Source organism: Chiloscyllium plagiosum, chromosome 37, assembly GCF_004010195.1.
Source record: "Chiloscyllium plagiosum isolate BGI_BamShark_2017 chromosome 37, ASM401019v2, whole genome shotgun sequence".
Classification (NCBI taxonomy): Eukaryota; Metazoa; Chordata; class Chondrichthyes; order Orectolobiformes; family Hemiscylliidae; genus Chiloscyllium; species Chiloscyllium plagiosum.
In genome coordinates, this window is record NC_057746.1 from 18,652,182 (window position 1) to 18,666,871 (window position 14,690).

Sequence of the window (14,690 nt, forward strand, 5' to 3'; positions counted from 1 at the left end):
ACTTTGCTCTCAATGTTCTACGGCTGCTCATGGCTTCCTACACGTGAGCTGATGAGACTGACGTTCACCCTCGGGCTATTTTACGAGTAATCGTGCAGTTCCTATGAATTTGTGTCGTAGATACTGGCAGGTTTGTGGACAATTTGCCTAACCAAACTAAACATTTCAGGACAATCCATTTCAACAAGGTCTCCGATTTGTTTTAATCACAGTTAGAGTTGGCCTATGCAGTTGGAATCTGAATATTAAGATCGAGTCATCGAGAGATACAGCATGGAAACAGACCCTTCAGTGCAACCTGTCCATACCGACCACATGTCCAAAATTAATCTAGTCCCATTTGCCAGCACTTGGCCCATACCCCTCTAAACCCCTCACTATTCATGTACCATCTAGATGCCTTTTAAGTGTTGTAATTGTTCCAGACTCTACCAATGCCTCTGGCAGGCCATACTATACACGCATCACCCTCTGCTCCTTAAACCATTCCCCTCTCAAGTTCACCCTATGCCCTCTAGTTTTAGAATCCCCTAGCCTGGGGACAAGACCTTACCCATGCCCTTCATGGAGTCATACAACATGGAAACAGACGCTTTGGTCCAACCACTCCATCCTGAACAGAATCCCAAACTGAACTAGTCCCTCCTGCCTGCTCCTGGCTCATAGTCCTCCAAATCTTTCCTATTCATGTACTTATGTCATTGTAATTGTGTATGCATCCACCACCCCCCCAGGAGGGCCATTCCACATGTGAACCACCCTTTGTGTAAAAGAAATTGCCCCTCATGTCTTTTTTTTAAAATGTCTCCGTCCTCTCACCTTAAAAATGTGCCCCCTATGATTTTATAAACCTCTACAAGGTCATCCCTCAGCCTCAGACACTCCAGAGAAAATAGATTAGATTACCTACAGTTTGGAAACAGGCCCTTCAGCCCAACCAGTCCACACTGACACTCCGAAGAGTAACCCACCCAGACTCATCTCCCTCTGACTAATGCTCCTAACACTATAGGACAATTTAGCATGGCCAATTAACCTGACCTGCACATCTTTGGACTGTGGGAGGAAACCGGAGCACCCGGAGGAAACCCACGCAGACACGGGGAGAATGTGCAAGCTCCACACAGACACAGTCGCCCAAGGCTGGAATTGAACCTGGGACCCTGGTGCTGTGAGCCACAGACTCTCCCTATAGTTCAAACCCTCCAACTCTGGCGACATCCTTGTCCATCTTTTCTGCACTCTTGCAAGTTTCACAACATTTTTGCTACAGCAGGGAGACCCGAATTTAACACGATAATTCAGGAGTAAATTCTAGTAAACAAACCTCAAGGTAGGAGAAAGCACGGAGATAGAAAACAATAAAGCACTGAATTACACTTGGACGACATTGATGTATATTCATTCTCATCTCTAGGTCAAGCATGGAGAAGCAGAGATTTCCCTAACAACGGCAAATCTCCTGGAAAGAATCAAACCTTTGCAAATGAAGGATCTTGTGGGTCACAATATGTATTTGGCGGTCACTGTTTTCGAAACATCCAGTAAGTGTCTCTTTCCAACTTTGATCCTCCTTTACAAGTTATTCCCCTGATGACCATGGGAGAACCACCCCTAGGCCGGATGCAGCTGGGTTGAAGGGTGCAATGCTTGCTTTGGATTTTAGGCATCGCATACTGAAATGGAACTTGCCTTCACCCGACATTTCAAGATCAGAGTGGTGCTGGAAAAGCACAGCCGGTCAGGCAGCATCCGAGGAGCAGGAAAATCGATGTTTCGGGCAAAAGCCCTTCATCAGGCATGAGGCTAGGAGCCTTGGGGGTGGAGAGATAAATGGGAGGGGGAGAGGGCTGGGGAGAAGGTAGCTGATATTTTCCTAATTAGCCTGCTCAGAGGTGTAATTGCACATCTCCAGGGAAGGTTAGACTCAAATTCCAGCCTCTTGGTTCAGAGTTAGGGTTACTATCACTGTGGACCAAATGATTGCAATCTTAGAACTTGCAGGTAAAATGCAATTTTCTTGAAATCATTACCCACAACGTAATATTCAGGTCACAAGAAACAAAGCAATTACATTGTTAGCATTGTGTTACCTCGTTATCAAATAATTGTCTTCATTACTTTATGTCATTTCTGGGGGGGAAATGGCTGTCTCCTCAAGCCCTGGCAACCAATGTCATCATGAGGGTGTGTGCATTTAACTCATATCCTATACATAAGTATAAAGGCAGTCTAATTGGACTGCCAAGTTAACTTGATCAATTAAGGTTGATGCAGCCCCAGCTTCTGATAAATGTTATCAATTGAACAGATTGGACGGTGGATATGAGGGTATAGTGGTAGGAGTAATTCAGAGACCTGAACTACTCTTTCAAAACCTTAAGGTTTGGAGTAGGAATAGGCCACTGATCCATCAAGTCTTCTTCACTAGTCAATGGTTGATCACTTAACCATCTGCTCCACCTTCCCTCCTTATTGCCATAACTCCTGATCTCTTATTGATTAAAAATATGTCCATCTCTGGCTCGCTTGTTGTCTCTCTCTGGAGACATAGGAGTCGAGCCACACTACTTGCATTTGGTCAAATCTAGTTCATAAATCAGGACAATATGTCTAGGATGAGTAAGTAATATCAACTGTATTTGGATAAGCCCAGTACAATGCTGAACAAAACAATGGACATTCACTCGGCATCTTATCAATTTTGGTCAGAATTAAATGTCACAAGGTACGTAGTTCAAATCAGATGAAACAAATCATATCTAACTGAAGGAAACAAGGTCCAGTCACAATCAATACACCATCAATAAATGAGCTGCAATTGCGAAGCCTTGCATTTCATTAGTTACAACCTATTATCCAAAAATTAACCATTTACTCCTACTTTCCATTTTATCCCCATTCCATGCAAAATAAAATGCATCCAATCCCAGAAGACCTAAATGCAACAACTCTTGTGTGGTGTCTCATTGAATGCATTTTAGAAGCTCCAATATATTTCATTCACTGTTTCCCCTGAACTACTTTGCTAGCTACACCATCACAAAAACTCCACGCTTTGTCGAACACAATTTGCTTTCGTTAAGTTGATTGCCTCTGTGTAGTGATTGGGACCAGGTGGATCTTACTGACTATGAAATCCTTGATTGCAGTTATTTACCTGGGTGAATCAGGGAGCCCTGGCTGGCCAGTATAAACACAGGGGTAAAAAGAAATAAACAAAAAATAAGCAGATTAAATATATATATATATATATAAATAAATAAGGAATGCAGAGAGTCTCCTGATTTCAAGGACTAACTGCAAGCTGGCTGGCCACAGCCAGTGTACTGTGCACATGTAAATAAAGTGTGAATTGGTGATGGGATACTGGCCCGTGTGGAGTGATTTCAACCTGCATGAAGATATTATGATTTCCCATATGCCCATGGTCCGTTGAGGAGCTGGGCTTGCAATATTAGTAACATTACCCTGTCATTAAATTCCATCTGGTTCATTAAGGCAATGCTTTTCTTTTCTGATTGACATGCCCACAGCAATGGGTTAACTCATATCCCTCTGAAATGCTCCTAACAAGCACCCAGTTCAGGGACAAATAAGGGTGGACAACAAATGCTCCCTTTGTCAGCGACTCTTGTGGTGGAAACAAAGAGCAGCAGGAAAATGATTGCAAATGGAAATGAAAGAAAACTTCATCAAAAACTTGAATTCAAACAGAAGGTGGTGGAGGCAGATGTAATAGCAACATTTAAGAGGTAGGGAGGGAGTAGAGGGATATGGTCAGTATGGAGGCAAATGCTTTTTAGTTCAGAAAGGCATTATCTGTTGGCATAGCCTTTGTGGATCAAAGGACCTGTTCCTGTGCTGTATTATATGTTGTTAAATAATAAACAAACACAAGTGAAAGCTCTTTCTATTTTCTGACAGGTGGAGAAATGGAAGAAGTCGAAATCAAAAACATCAAGTTTGTTTCCTCGCCGTATGCAATCGATTTATCAAAGACCAGCGGTTACTTCATCCCAAAAGTTCCATTCACTGTGTTGGTATGTACAGCCACAGTGGCTCTGTACATAGTGTCTGATATAGTACAGACCCACATGGGTATATCCAAAACAAGGACAGAAATTACTGGGAAAACTCAGCAAAATCTGGCAGCATGTGGAGAGAAGGCAAAGTTAATGTCTTGGGTCTAGTGACCCATCTGCAGAGCTGCTAGCAACTAGGACAAGGTGGTATATATGCTGAAGGTAACGTGGGGTGGGTGGGGGAAGGAGTGAGGGGATAGGCAGTGACGCAGCCCAGAGAAAGAGAGAGAGAGAGAGAGAGAACAACAGTTAGGAAAAGAGATGGATGCTAGTACCTGTGGGAAACAAGAAAATACCAAGGAAAGGAGATGGCTTAGTGGTATAATCACTGGACTGTTATTCTAGAGACCCAGGTAATGTTGGAGGGATGTGATTTTGAATCCCACAGATGGTAGAATTTGAATGCAATAAAAATCTGGAATTGTGAGTCTGATAATCAACAATCGTTGGGGAGCAGAGGAGGCGGACAAACCCTTCTGTTTCAATAATGCCTTTTACAAAGGGAAATCCTACGGAAACCCTACCTGGTCTCGCCTGCTTGTAACTCCAGACCCACAGCAATGTGGCTAACTGGGTGGATAACAAATGCTATCCTAGCCAATAGTGCCCAGATCCCATGAATTTAGGGAAAACAAGCTGGTAACACGTTTTAAAATACTTGTGGTCCCTACTATCAGTAATTCACTCTCACCAGCCTGTTATAATCCATCCCTTTGTCTGCTCAACAGCTGTTGTGTCTCTGGGTTCCATCTCCACCCAATTCCCCCACCCTCCTTCCTCTGTTATTTCCGCACCCAGCCTTCTTCAATCTGACTGAAGGTGTGACGCTTGCCAGTTAAGTGGCTGAGGGCTCCCTCCTGTTCTGCAGTCTGGGAGAAAGCTTTGTGTGTGAGGGTGGTGGGGACAAGATTTGAACAAGGAACTAATTCCCAGCTTAATTAGTGTTAAATAATGCTTATCCAGAAATGCTCTTGTGTTCAGCAATGTGCGTTCTTGTCCACTGCACATACCCCATTACCTCAGGTACCATTATGCTGACGTTTCCACCAGAAATGTCATTGTCATCAATCTGTCAGCAATTTGGTCAAAATCCCAGCTGCCCATATGGCCTTGCTTCAATCCTTCCACAGTAATAATTACAGCAGGAAATCTGGATCCATCGTGTTATCAGGGTACATTTGTACATCTGCTTTAACAAAAAGTTAAATGATGAAGTATGATACTTTACAACACCATTGTAGGGAAGGCAACATTTGCAGGTTTCATTAAAGGGATTGATGGTAGTCCAGCAATGATGGGCAAAGTACTTAGCTGGTGATCATTTAATGAGGTTGAAACCCAGTGAGATAAATCAATAAACGATATAAATGAAACACGAAACGACACGACCAGCTATCCTTAGTCACAAAACGACACGACCAGCTATCCTTAGTAGCCACACACACAGACAACAAGCAACATGAATTCGACTGGGACAACACTACTATCATAGGGCAAGCCAGACAGAGAACATCCAGGGAATTCCTAGAGGCATGGCATTCATCCACAAACTCCATCAACAAACACATCGACCTGGACCCAATATACCAACCACTACAGCGGACAGCTGAAACTGACAACCGGAAGCGGCAGGGACAGACCACTATAAACACCGGAGGAAACATCAAAGAAGCGCTTCGCAGGAGGCTCCCAAGCACTGATGATGGCGCCGAGCCAGGGGACGAAACGTTTGCAACAAAAACATCCAGCTCGGCGAACAGAACCACAGCATAAATGGAACCTCAGGAAATGATATACCAGACCAGAAAGCAATTGCAGATAAAGGCATTGAGTGAGAATTCCAAGTCTCGCTTACAAGCTGAAAGGAGTTGGAGAGGCGAGATGTAAAGCCAAGAATAGAGCCAGGGAAAATTGGAAGCAAAAGAAAGAGGAAAAGGCCATTTTAGGAAGGTTGGAGGCAAGGTTGGTACGTTTGTGAATGACACCGAAATTGATGTACAGTGGACAGTGAAGAAGATTATCTAGGATTACAAAGAGATCTTAATCAACTGGGTCAATGGGCTGAGGAGTGGCAGAATGAGTTAAATTTGCATAAGTGTGAGGTATTGCATTTTGGTAAAACAAACAGGGGCAGGATTTGATAGGACCCTGGGTAGAGTTGTAGAACAGAGAGACCTAGGGATTCAGGTACATAATTCTTTGAAGTTTGTGTCATGGGTAAACAGGGTGGTTAAGACATTTAGCACACTTGCCTTCATTGCTCAGACCTTTGAGGTTGTACAGGACGTTGGTGTGTTCTCTTCTGGACTACTGTGTCCAGTTCTTGTCGCCATGTTATAGGAAAGATATTATTAAGCTAGAGACGTTCAGGAAAGATTTACCAGGATGATCCTGGGAATGGAGGGTTTGAGTTATATGGAGAGATTGGGTCGGCTGGGACTTTTTCACTGGACCGTAGGAGGTTGAGAGGCGACCTAATAGAAGTTTATAAAGTTATGGCAGATATAGATAGAGTTAATGGTAGTTATGTTTTCCCTAGGATGGGGGATTTCAAGACTAGGAAGCATATTTTTAAGGTGAGAGGAGAAAGGTTTTAAAAGGACATGAGGGGCAACTCTTTTACAGAGTTCATGTGTGGCATGAACTTCCAGAGGAAGTGATGAATGCAGGTACAGTTACAACATTTAAAAGACATTTGGACAAATAATTGGATAAACATGGATAAGAAATGTTTGGCGGGATATGGGCCAAGCGCAGGCAGGTGGGAATGGTTTAGTCTGGGGACATGAAGGCTGGACCGAAGGGTTTGTTTCTGTGCTGTATGACTCTACGTCTCATCCCGAATCGCTGTCCTTTTCACTTTCAGGCACAGGTAACATATCCTGATGGGTCTCCTGCCTCAGGCGTACCTGTGAAATTGGAAGGAAAACAGCCACAAAATACAGAGGAGAATGGCCAGGTCATGCTAATAATGCAGTCTCCTGCGGATGCTGACACCTTTGAAATTAAGGTGAGAATAGACAATTCGCAAAATTGTGATCTTTAAGAATTCATGCATCAACTTGTTGCAAGTATCAGTGCGCCTTTGGAAAAGGTCGCTAACTTGGGAGTAATATCTTGAAAAATCTAGAACAGAATCCAGAGTATCAAATGAGTAAATTGCATTGAGTAGGAAAATTCTTTCCTTCTTGATCAAATCACTGAAAAGTGCTCGGGCTCATTTCATCATAAAGTCATGTCTGTACATCTGATTAGACAAAAGGAAGCAAGGTCAGCAATAGTCACTTGATGAGGAAAGGTGGGATAACCTGTGTCTGCCTTGTCCTGCCAGGTGACAGCTGGGAATGATGCAGAAATAATGGAAGCAAAGAAAACTGTGAGAATCTACCAATCCAACAGCAAGAGCTACCTCCACGTCAATGTGCCACACGACGTATTAGATCCAGGTAGCTCATTCTCTGCAGATCTAGCAGCGGTCACTTCAATAGGTAGTGAAAATGTCAAGTATTACTACTACATGGTGAGTACGTTACTGTATCACAATTGATCCTGAACTCTATTCACACACAGATATGCACTCAATTTGGGTCCATCTTTCTTTTTCTGGGACGAGCCACAGCAGATAATATTGGCAATGATGCAAGAATGAGGAGCAGGTTGAGGCCATTCCACACTTGGAAAACATGGATCCACAGCTAGTAAAGTGGCAGCTGCTCGAATGATGGCCTCAACTCAACTTAATAGAGCCATAGAGCATGAGCAACTCACCCGAGCTGATCAGGTTTCGCAAACTGCACTAGTCCTATTTGCCTGCATTTGGCCCAAATCCCTCTAAACCTTTCCTATTCATGTACCTATCCAAATGTCCTTTAAATGCTGTAGTTGTACCAGCCTCTACCATTTCCTCAGACAGCTCGTTCCAAACATGCACCACCCTCTGTGTGAAAAAGTTGCCCCTCAGGTTCCTTTTAAATCTTGCCTCTCTCACCTTTAACCTATACCTTGTAGTTTTGGACTCCCCTACCCCGGGGAAAAGACCTTAGCTAGTCACCTTATCGATATCCTTCGTGATTTTATAAAACTCTGTACGGTCATCCTTCAGCCTCTGATGCTCCAGGGAAAAATGTCCCAGTGTATCCAACCTCTCCTTATACCTCAAACCCTTCCAGTCCGATCAACGTCCTTGCAATTTTTTTTTCTGTAACCTTTCTAATTTAACAACATCCTTCCCATAAAATGGTGACCAGAATGACTTGCACAGCTATAATATGACATCCCAACTCCTGTACGCAATGCTCTGACCGATAAAGGCAATCAGGAGCCTTCTTCACTATCCTATCTTCACTATCCTATCCATCTGTGTACATGCACCCCTGCAGATACCTGCAGGTGTTTGTTCAACATTCGGGAAGGTCTTGGTTTGCTGTCTGGTCCCCATTGCCCTAGATTTCCTTCTCGATTAAAAATCAAACTTAGCCTTAAACATCCTAAATGATCCTGCCTTCACTGCTCTCAGGGAAAGTGAATTCCACAGATCACTGACTTAAGAAATAAAATACATTTTCTCTTAAATGGCGAATGCCTCATGTTTAAACTATCACCTAGTTTTACAGGGAAACATCTTTTCAACACTAATCTTTAATATGTATGTTTCAGTTAAATCATGCCTTATTGTTATAAATTCCAATCAATACAGGCTTAATCTTCACTTATAAGACAAGCATCTTCTTTGAGCTGCTTCCAATAGAACTTTACCCCTTCTTTATGTGGAGTGGAAACTGTACACATTACTTCAATTACAATCTAAATAAGATTCCATGCAGTTGCATTCTGCTCTTCTTACAGAAGATCACTATGCTCCATTTGCCTTTCTAAATGTTTATTGCACCCACTTTTTATGATTTGTGTACAAGGACATTATCATAACAATCAGGCCTGTAGACAATAAACTCTTGGCCAGTATAGCTGCTATTGACTCATTTTACAATGTCGTTGCCCTTCATGATAACCGCAGCTGGTATGGGAAGTGAACCCACACGGTTGGCATTACTCAGGGTCGCAACCCAGCCCTCCAGTCAACCGATCCCCCTACTACACCTGGTGGACAAACCTCGAAATTACCCCAAAGCAGCAAGTTTTGTCAGGGCATGCAATGCTGGAGCACAAATTCCACATTAAAGCACCCAATTCTGCCAGTGGGGCATGTTTTGGGGCACCTCTAAGTCCTAGAGCCACACACATGTAAGCGTGACAATTCAGCCTGGTTCGTGTCCCCGGTTTTATTAAAGCAGGGGTACGTCAAGAGGCCAATCCGAATATCTCCCATCTATGCAGACAACTTCAAATTTACACATCTACATGCACACAGCTATCTAAAGGACACGCATAGCATACATGCACCTACACATGCAGGAGTATAAACATACATTTGGAGACACGTGCACACCTACACCCTTAAATGTACTCATATTCCAAAACATTCTGTGAGATTGTTGCTTATGTGGGTACAGTCTGCTGTTTTTGCTCCTGACAGATCATTAGCAAAGGCACCATCCTTAAAATGGATAGAATTCAGAAAACGGAAATCACAAAACTTTCCTTCCCACTGAGTACCACCATGGTTCCCGCGTTCCGGCTGGTCATCTACTATTACATCAATGTCGGTGGCAAAACAGAGAGGGTGGCAAATTCTGCCTGGATCGATGTTAAGGATGTCTGCGAAGGCAAGGTATGGTTTTACTGATGTGATTTCGGAACGTTATGACACTGAGCTTTAACCTGAAATATTGGAACAGTCAGCCTGGGAGAAATGAGTTGCTCTGCAACTTTCTGTAAATCAAAAATGGCCCTGCAGCCGACTATGTCTATGATGTCCATTCACCTGCCTATTGTACTGTGGCATTTTAAGTGCTCATCCAGATGCTTCTTTAATGTTGAGAGACTACTTTCCTCAACTACTCTCTCAGGCAGCACTTTCCATATTTGTACCACCGTCTGGGGTGAAGTAATTCTTTGTCATATGGTCTCTAAACCAGTTCCCCCTCACCTTAGATTCGTGCCCTCTGGTCTTAGATCCCCATCATGGGGAAGAGATTCTCATGATTCCTCTGTCTGTGCCTCAATTCTTTAGGTCACAAACTTCAGCCTCCTCTGCTCCAAGGAGAGCAAACCCAACTTGTCCGGTCTCTCCTTATAACTGAGATGTCTCATCCCAGGCAACATTCTGATTGGTGGAGAGGTGTGTGTGTGTGTGTATTTTCAGTAAGTTCACCAGGCAATATTCTGGTTAATCTCCTCTGTATCCTCTCCGGTTAAATCATCTCCTTATCTCCTTTCAACAGTATGGCGCCCAGGACTGTACACAATAATCCACTTGTGGTCTAACCAACCTTTTATACAGTTGAAACCTGCTGGGTTTCTCTGGTTTTGTGTATTTCAGATCTCCAAACATTCACAGTTCTTTTCTTTCCACACTGTTGATTCTTATGCATGTCCCCTTTTGGTGTACAAGGACGCACTTTCATAGCATTTAAGGTGTTGTGTTGAGAATTTGGATATTGGTGACCAGTGATCACAGTCAGTCACTACATACTCCAAAAATTAGCATCATCCACCATTGACTCTGGGTCCCACTTTCATGTTTGCTCCAGATTACACTAAAAGGTATGACCAAGGAGTACTATAACCCGGGAGGAAAAGCTAACCTGTTTGTCGAGACTGAAGACAACGGAAACGTGTACCTTGCCATTGTTGACACCGCGATCTACATCCTCAACAACAAGAACAAGCTTACAGCAAAGAAAGTAAGTGGTTTAATGCACGGAGCTTTGGGAGGACCTAATGTTTTGTTCTGTAAAATACATCAATTTACAATAACCTCTCCCTAGTTAAAGGGAAAACTGCTACTGGCCATTTCACATCATGATTTTGCCCAAAATATGTTCCCTTCCTTCTCAGGGAGAGCTTATAATGCAGGTTGGGCACAACAAGGAATCTCTCAATGTTTAGTTAGAATAACTAATCATTATTTACTTAGAGTACATGGTCACAAAAAGTTGTATGTTTCAATCTCAATGAAATGTGTATGCTCAGAGACTTTTCCGATAACATGCGCTTCATGTGCCATCAACACAATTTGTCCTGCCAGGACTGGATGCAGTTTAAAATGGGCTCTTGTGGTAGTGTCCCAACCTCTGGATGAAGGGGCCCAAGTTCAAATTCCACCTACTCCAGAGGTGTGTAATAACATCTCTAAACAAGATGACTGGAAAATATCTAAAACTCTGCAGTGACCAGCCATTGAAGAAACTGTACTCATTACCAACCTGAGGAAAGGTTTGGAGCATACATTGAGTACTACCAGGAGTTATGCTACCTCTACTCTAACATGACTTTGAATTGGGGATTATCTGCAGGCTGCTGGAAGTATCTGGCAAGGAAAAATGAATAACGTTTTTAAAAATGCACTGCAAGTGAAATAAAGGTTAGGATGTCATATATGGGATTATGGAAAATACGGAAGCAAATGATAAGGACTAATACAAGAACAAGAGAGGACCATCAGTCGCTCAAGCCTGTTCAACCATACAATGAGATCACAACTGATCTGTGGGCTAACTTCATAACACACTTGAACAATTTTAAAAATCAAGATTTGATTCCATTTGATGCAGAATGAATTAGCTTGTATGATTTTTTCTGATGAGAAAAGTTATTCATAATTACATACACAAGAGGTAGGAAGGAGAATAGACCCAATGGCTTGGTCTACAAGTCAGAAGAGTTTTGATCAGATTCACACTGCAGATCCACTTTCCATCCACTCCCTAGATCCCTTCAATCACTGATGTACTGCAAGTGCATTTATCTAAGTCTTAAATACACCCAAAGATGTAGCACTTGCAACACTCTGGTCTGGAGAATTCCAAAGAGACGTAACCATGTGAATGATGACATTTCTCCTCCTTCAGCCCAAAACATCTGCCTCAAGTCTGCTCTGAGCACTGTCGCATCGTGTCAATTTCCTGCCCTTCCCCCAATAATACCTCTTCTGTTCAATAACCATCCAATGCCATCTCAGTTGAACCTGCCTTCACCAAATGTTGAGGCATTACATTGCATTGATTAACTACTTACTCATGCGTGAAAAAAAAGGTTTTTCTCACTAAGATACTTTAAAACTGTGCCCTTTGGTTTTTGGTTTGCTTATGAGTGGGAACAGTTTCTCACTGACCGTTCTGACCAGGCTCCTCATTGTTTTGAAAATTTCTATCCACCCTCCTGCTAACCGTCTCCTCTCCAAGTAAAACAAGCCCCAATGCCTCCTAGCTTTCCTGAAGCATCTCATCCCTGGGATCATTCTTGGAATCCACTTTTGGACTCTCTCCAATGCATTTACATATTTCCTATGGTTTGGTGCCCAGAATTATATACAATACCACAGCTGAGGTCTGACAATCGTTTTAATGTAAGTTTACCATAACTTCCCTAATCTTGCAGTCTATGCCACTAGTAATGAAGCCAAGAATATGCTCTGCCTTATTAACAGATCTTGCTACCTGATCTGCCACCTTTATTGACATATATACACATAGACACATGCTCCAGCACACCCTTTGAAATTGTACTGTGATAATCCCTACAAGACACTTTGGGAATCTCTAATTAATCTCCCCATGGATCTGATTGAGTATGAGCCCCCTTGGTATCAGGCAATGGCTACCCAACTGGAATTCACCACCTGAGTCAGGGATGACTCTGCAGAACTATCTGTCCTGGGCTAGGACTAGTGGCTCAAGTAGTGGCTCTATTTTGGTGCTCAACTATAAATGATGTTTCTTTCCAGTCAGGTTTCCTGAGTTATTCCCAGTATCCTTTATTTTGTGCTGCCTCCTAGTGTTTTCACAACAATGTGCATCACCTCACACTTCTCCACATTAAGCTCCCTCTGCCACCATTTTGCCCCACTCTACCAATGCTTTAAAACCCTTCAGTTCTATACTGTCCAACTCACAGCTTACGATTCTACCAAACTTTGTGTCATCCAGAACTTTAAAATTGATCTCAAAACACCAGGGATATGGATAAGGAAAAGTGGGTTCTGTTTATCTCCCATTGAAGCCCATTCTTTGTCTGTGGATTATTCTTATTCCAATTGAGCAAGATCATTTTCTGCAGTCATCGTGGATGTTAACTACAATGATCACTGCTTCTAAATGTGTTTCCAGTACCACTTGATCTATCTGGACCAACTCACACCCAAGGATCAGGTCCAGCAGTGTTTTCTGTGGACTGAACATATACTGCTGTTGGATATTTACCTGAACACACTTTTGCTATGCTTCCCCCACACTGCCCCTTGAAATACCACTATTCCAGTCATTGTAGAGTTAATTAATATCCCACAATATGACTTCCCTATGATGTCGCCACCTCTCAGTTATATGCTTGCAGATTTGTTCCTATATATCCTTTCCGTTAGCTGGTGGTCTGTTTATTGGACTGAGCAATGTAGTTGTACCTTTCTTAATCCTTAACTCAACCCAAAATTAATCTGTCCTGGAACTCTCTGAAGCAATGCTGCCCTGAAACAAAACCTAGCCCATTACAACTAAGTCAAACTCAATTACACCTTGTCGAACAGACTACGCATTTAACACTGGGTGTTCAAGATGTTTGAATACTTGACTAACATAGACTCATAGAGTCATAGAGATGTACAGCATGGAAACAGACCCTTCGGTCCAACTCATCCATGCCGACCAGATGTCCCAACCCAATCTAGTCCCATTTGCCAGCACTGTGCCAGTATCTCTTTAAATCCTTCCTATTCATATACCCATCCAGATGCCTTTTAAATTCTGTAATTGTACCAGCCTCCACCACTTCCTCTGGCAGCTAATTCCATACACACACCATCACCTGTGTGAGAAAGTTGCCCCTTAAGTCTTTTTTATATCTTACCCTAAACCTATGCCCTCTAGTTCTGGACTCCCCCACCCCAGGGAAGAAAATTTGTCTATTCATCCTATCCATGCCCCTCATGATTTTATAAACCTCAGCCTCCGACGCTCCAGGGAAAACAGCCCCAGCCTATTCAACCTCTCCCTTTAGCTCAAATCCTCCAACCCTGGCAACATCCTTGTAAATCATTTCTGATCCCTTTCAAGTTTCACAACATCCTTCTGGTAGAAGAAGAAGTCCAGAATTGCACGCAATATTCCAACAGTGGCCTAACCAATGTCCTGTACAGCCACAGCATGACCTCTCAACTCCTGTACTCAATACTCTGACCAATAAAGGAAAGCATACCAAATGCCTTCTTCACTATCCTATCTACCTGTGACTCCACTTTCAAGGAGCTATGAACCTGCACTCCAAGATGTCTTTGTTCAGCAAGACTCCCTAGGACCTTACCATTAAGTGTATAAGTCCTGCTAAGATTTGCTTTCCCAAAATGCAGCACCTCGCATTTATCTGTATTAAACTCATCTGCCACTTCTCAGCTCATTGGCCCATCTGGTCCAGATCCTGTTGTAATCTGAGGTAACCCTCTTCGCTGTCCACTACACCTCCAATTTTGGTGTCATCTGCAAACTTACTAAC

General features: G+C 42.9%; 1 protein-coding gene across 1 annotated transcript in view; it reads left to right on the forward strand.

The window, feature by feature from the left end:
* LOC122541251 (complement C4-B-like) overlaps positions 1 to 14,690 on the forward strand; it is a 125,212-nt gene that overhangs the window by 15,283 nt on the left and 95,239 nt on the right. Inside the window, exons 8-13 of the mRNA XM_043677868.1 lie at positions 1,418 to 1,544; positions 3,928 to 4,043; positions 6,952 to 7,095; positions 7,417 to 7,605; positions 9,619 to 9,813; positions 10,736 to 10,971. Of these exons, the coding sequence (XP_043533803.1) occupies positions 1,418 to 1,544; positions 3,928 to 4,043; positions 6,952 to 7,095; positions 7,417 to 7,605; positions 9,619 to 9,813; positions 10,736 to 10,971 (1,007 nt within the window). The remainder of the gene's footprint in view (positions 1 to 1,417; positions 1,545 to 3,927; positions 4,044 to 6,951; positions 7,096 to 7,416; positions 7,606 to 9,618; positions 9,814 to 10,735; positions 10,972 to 14,690) is intronic.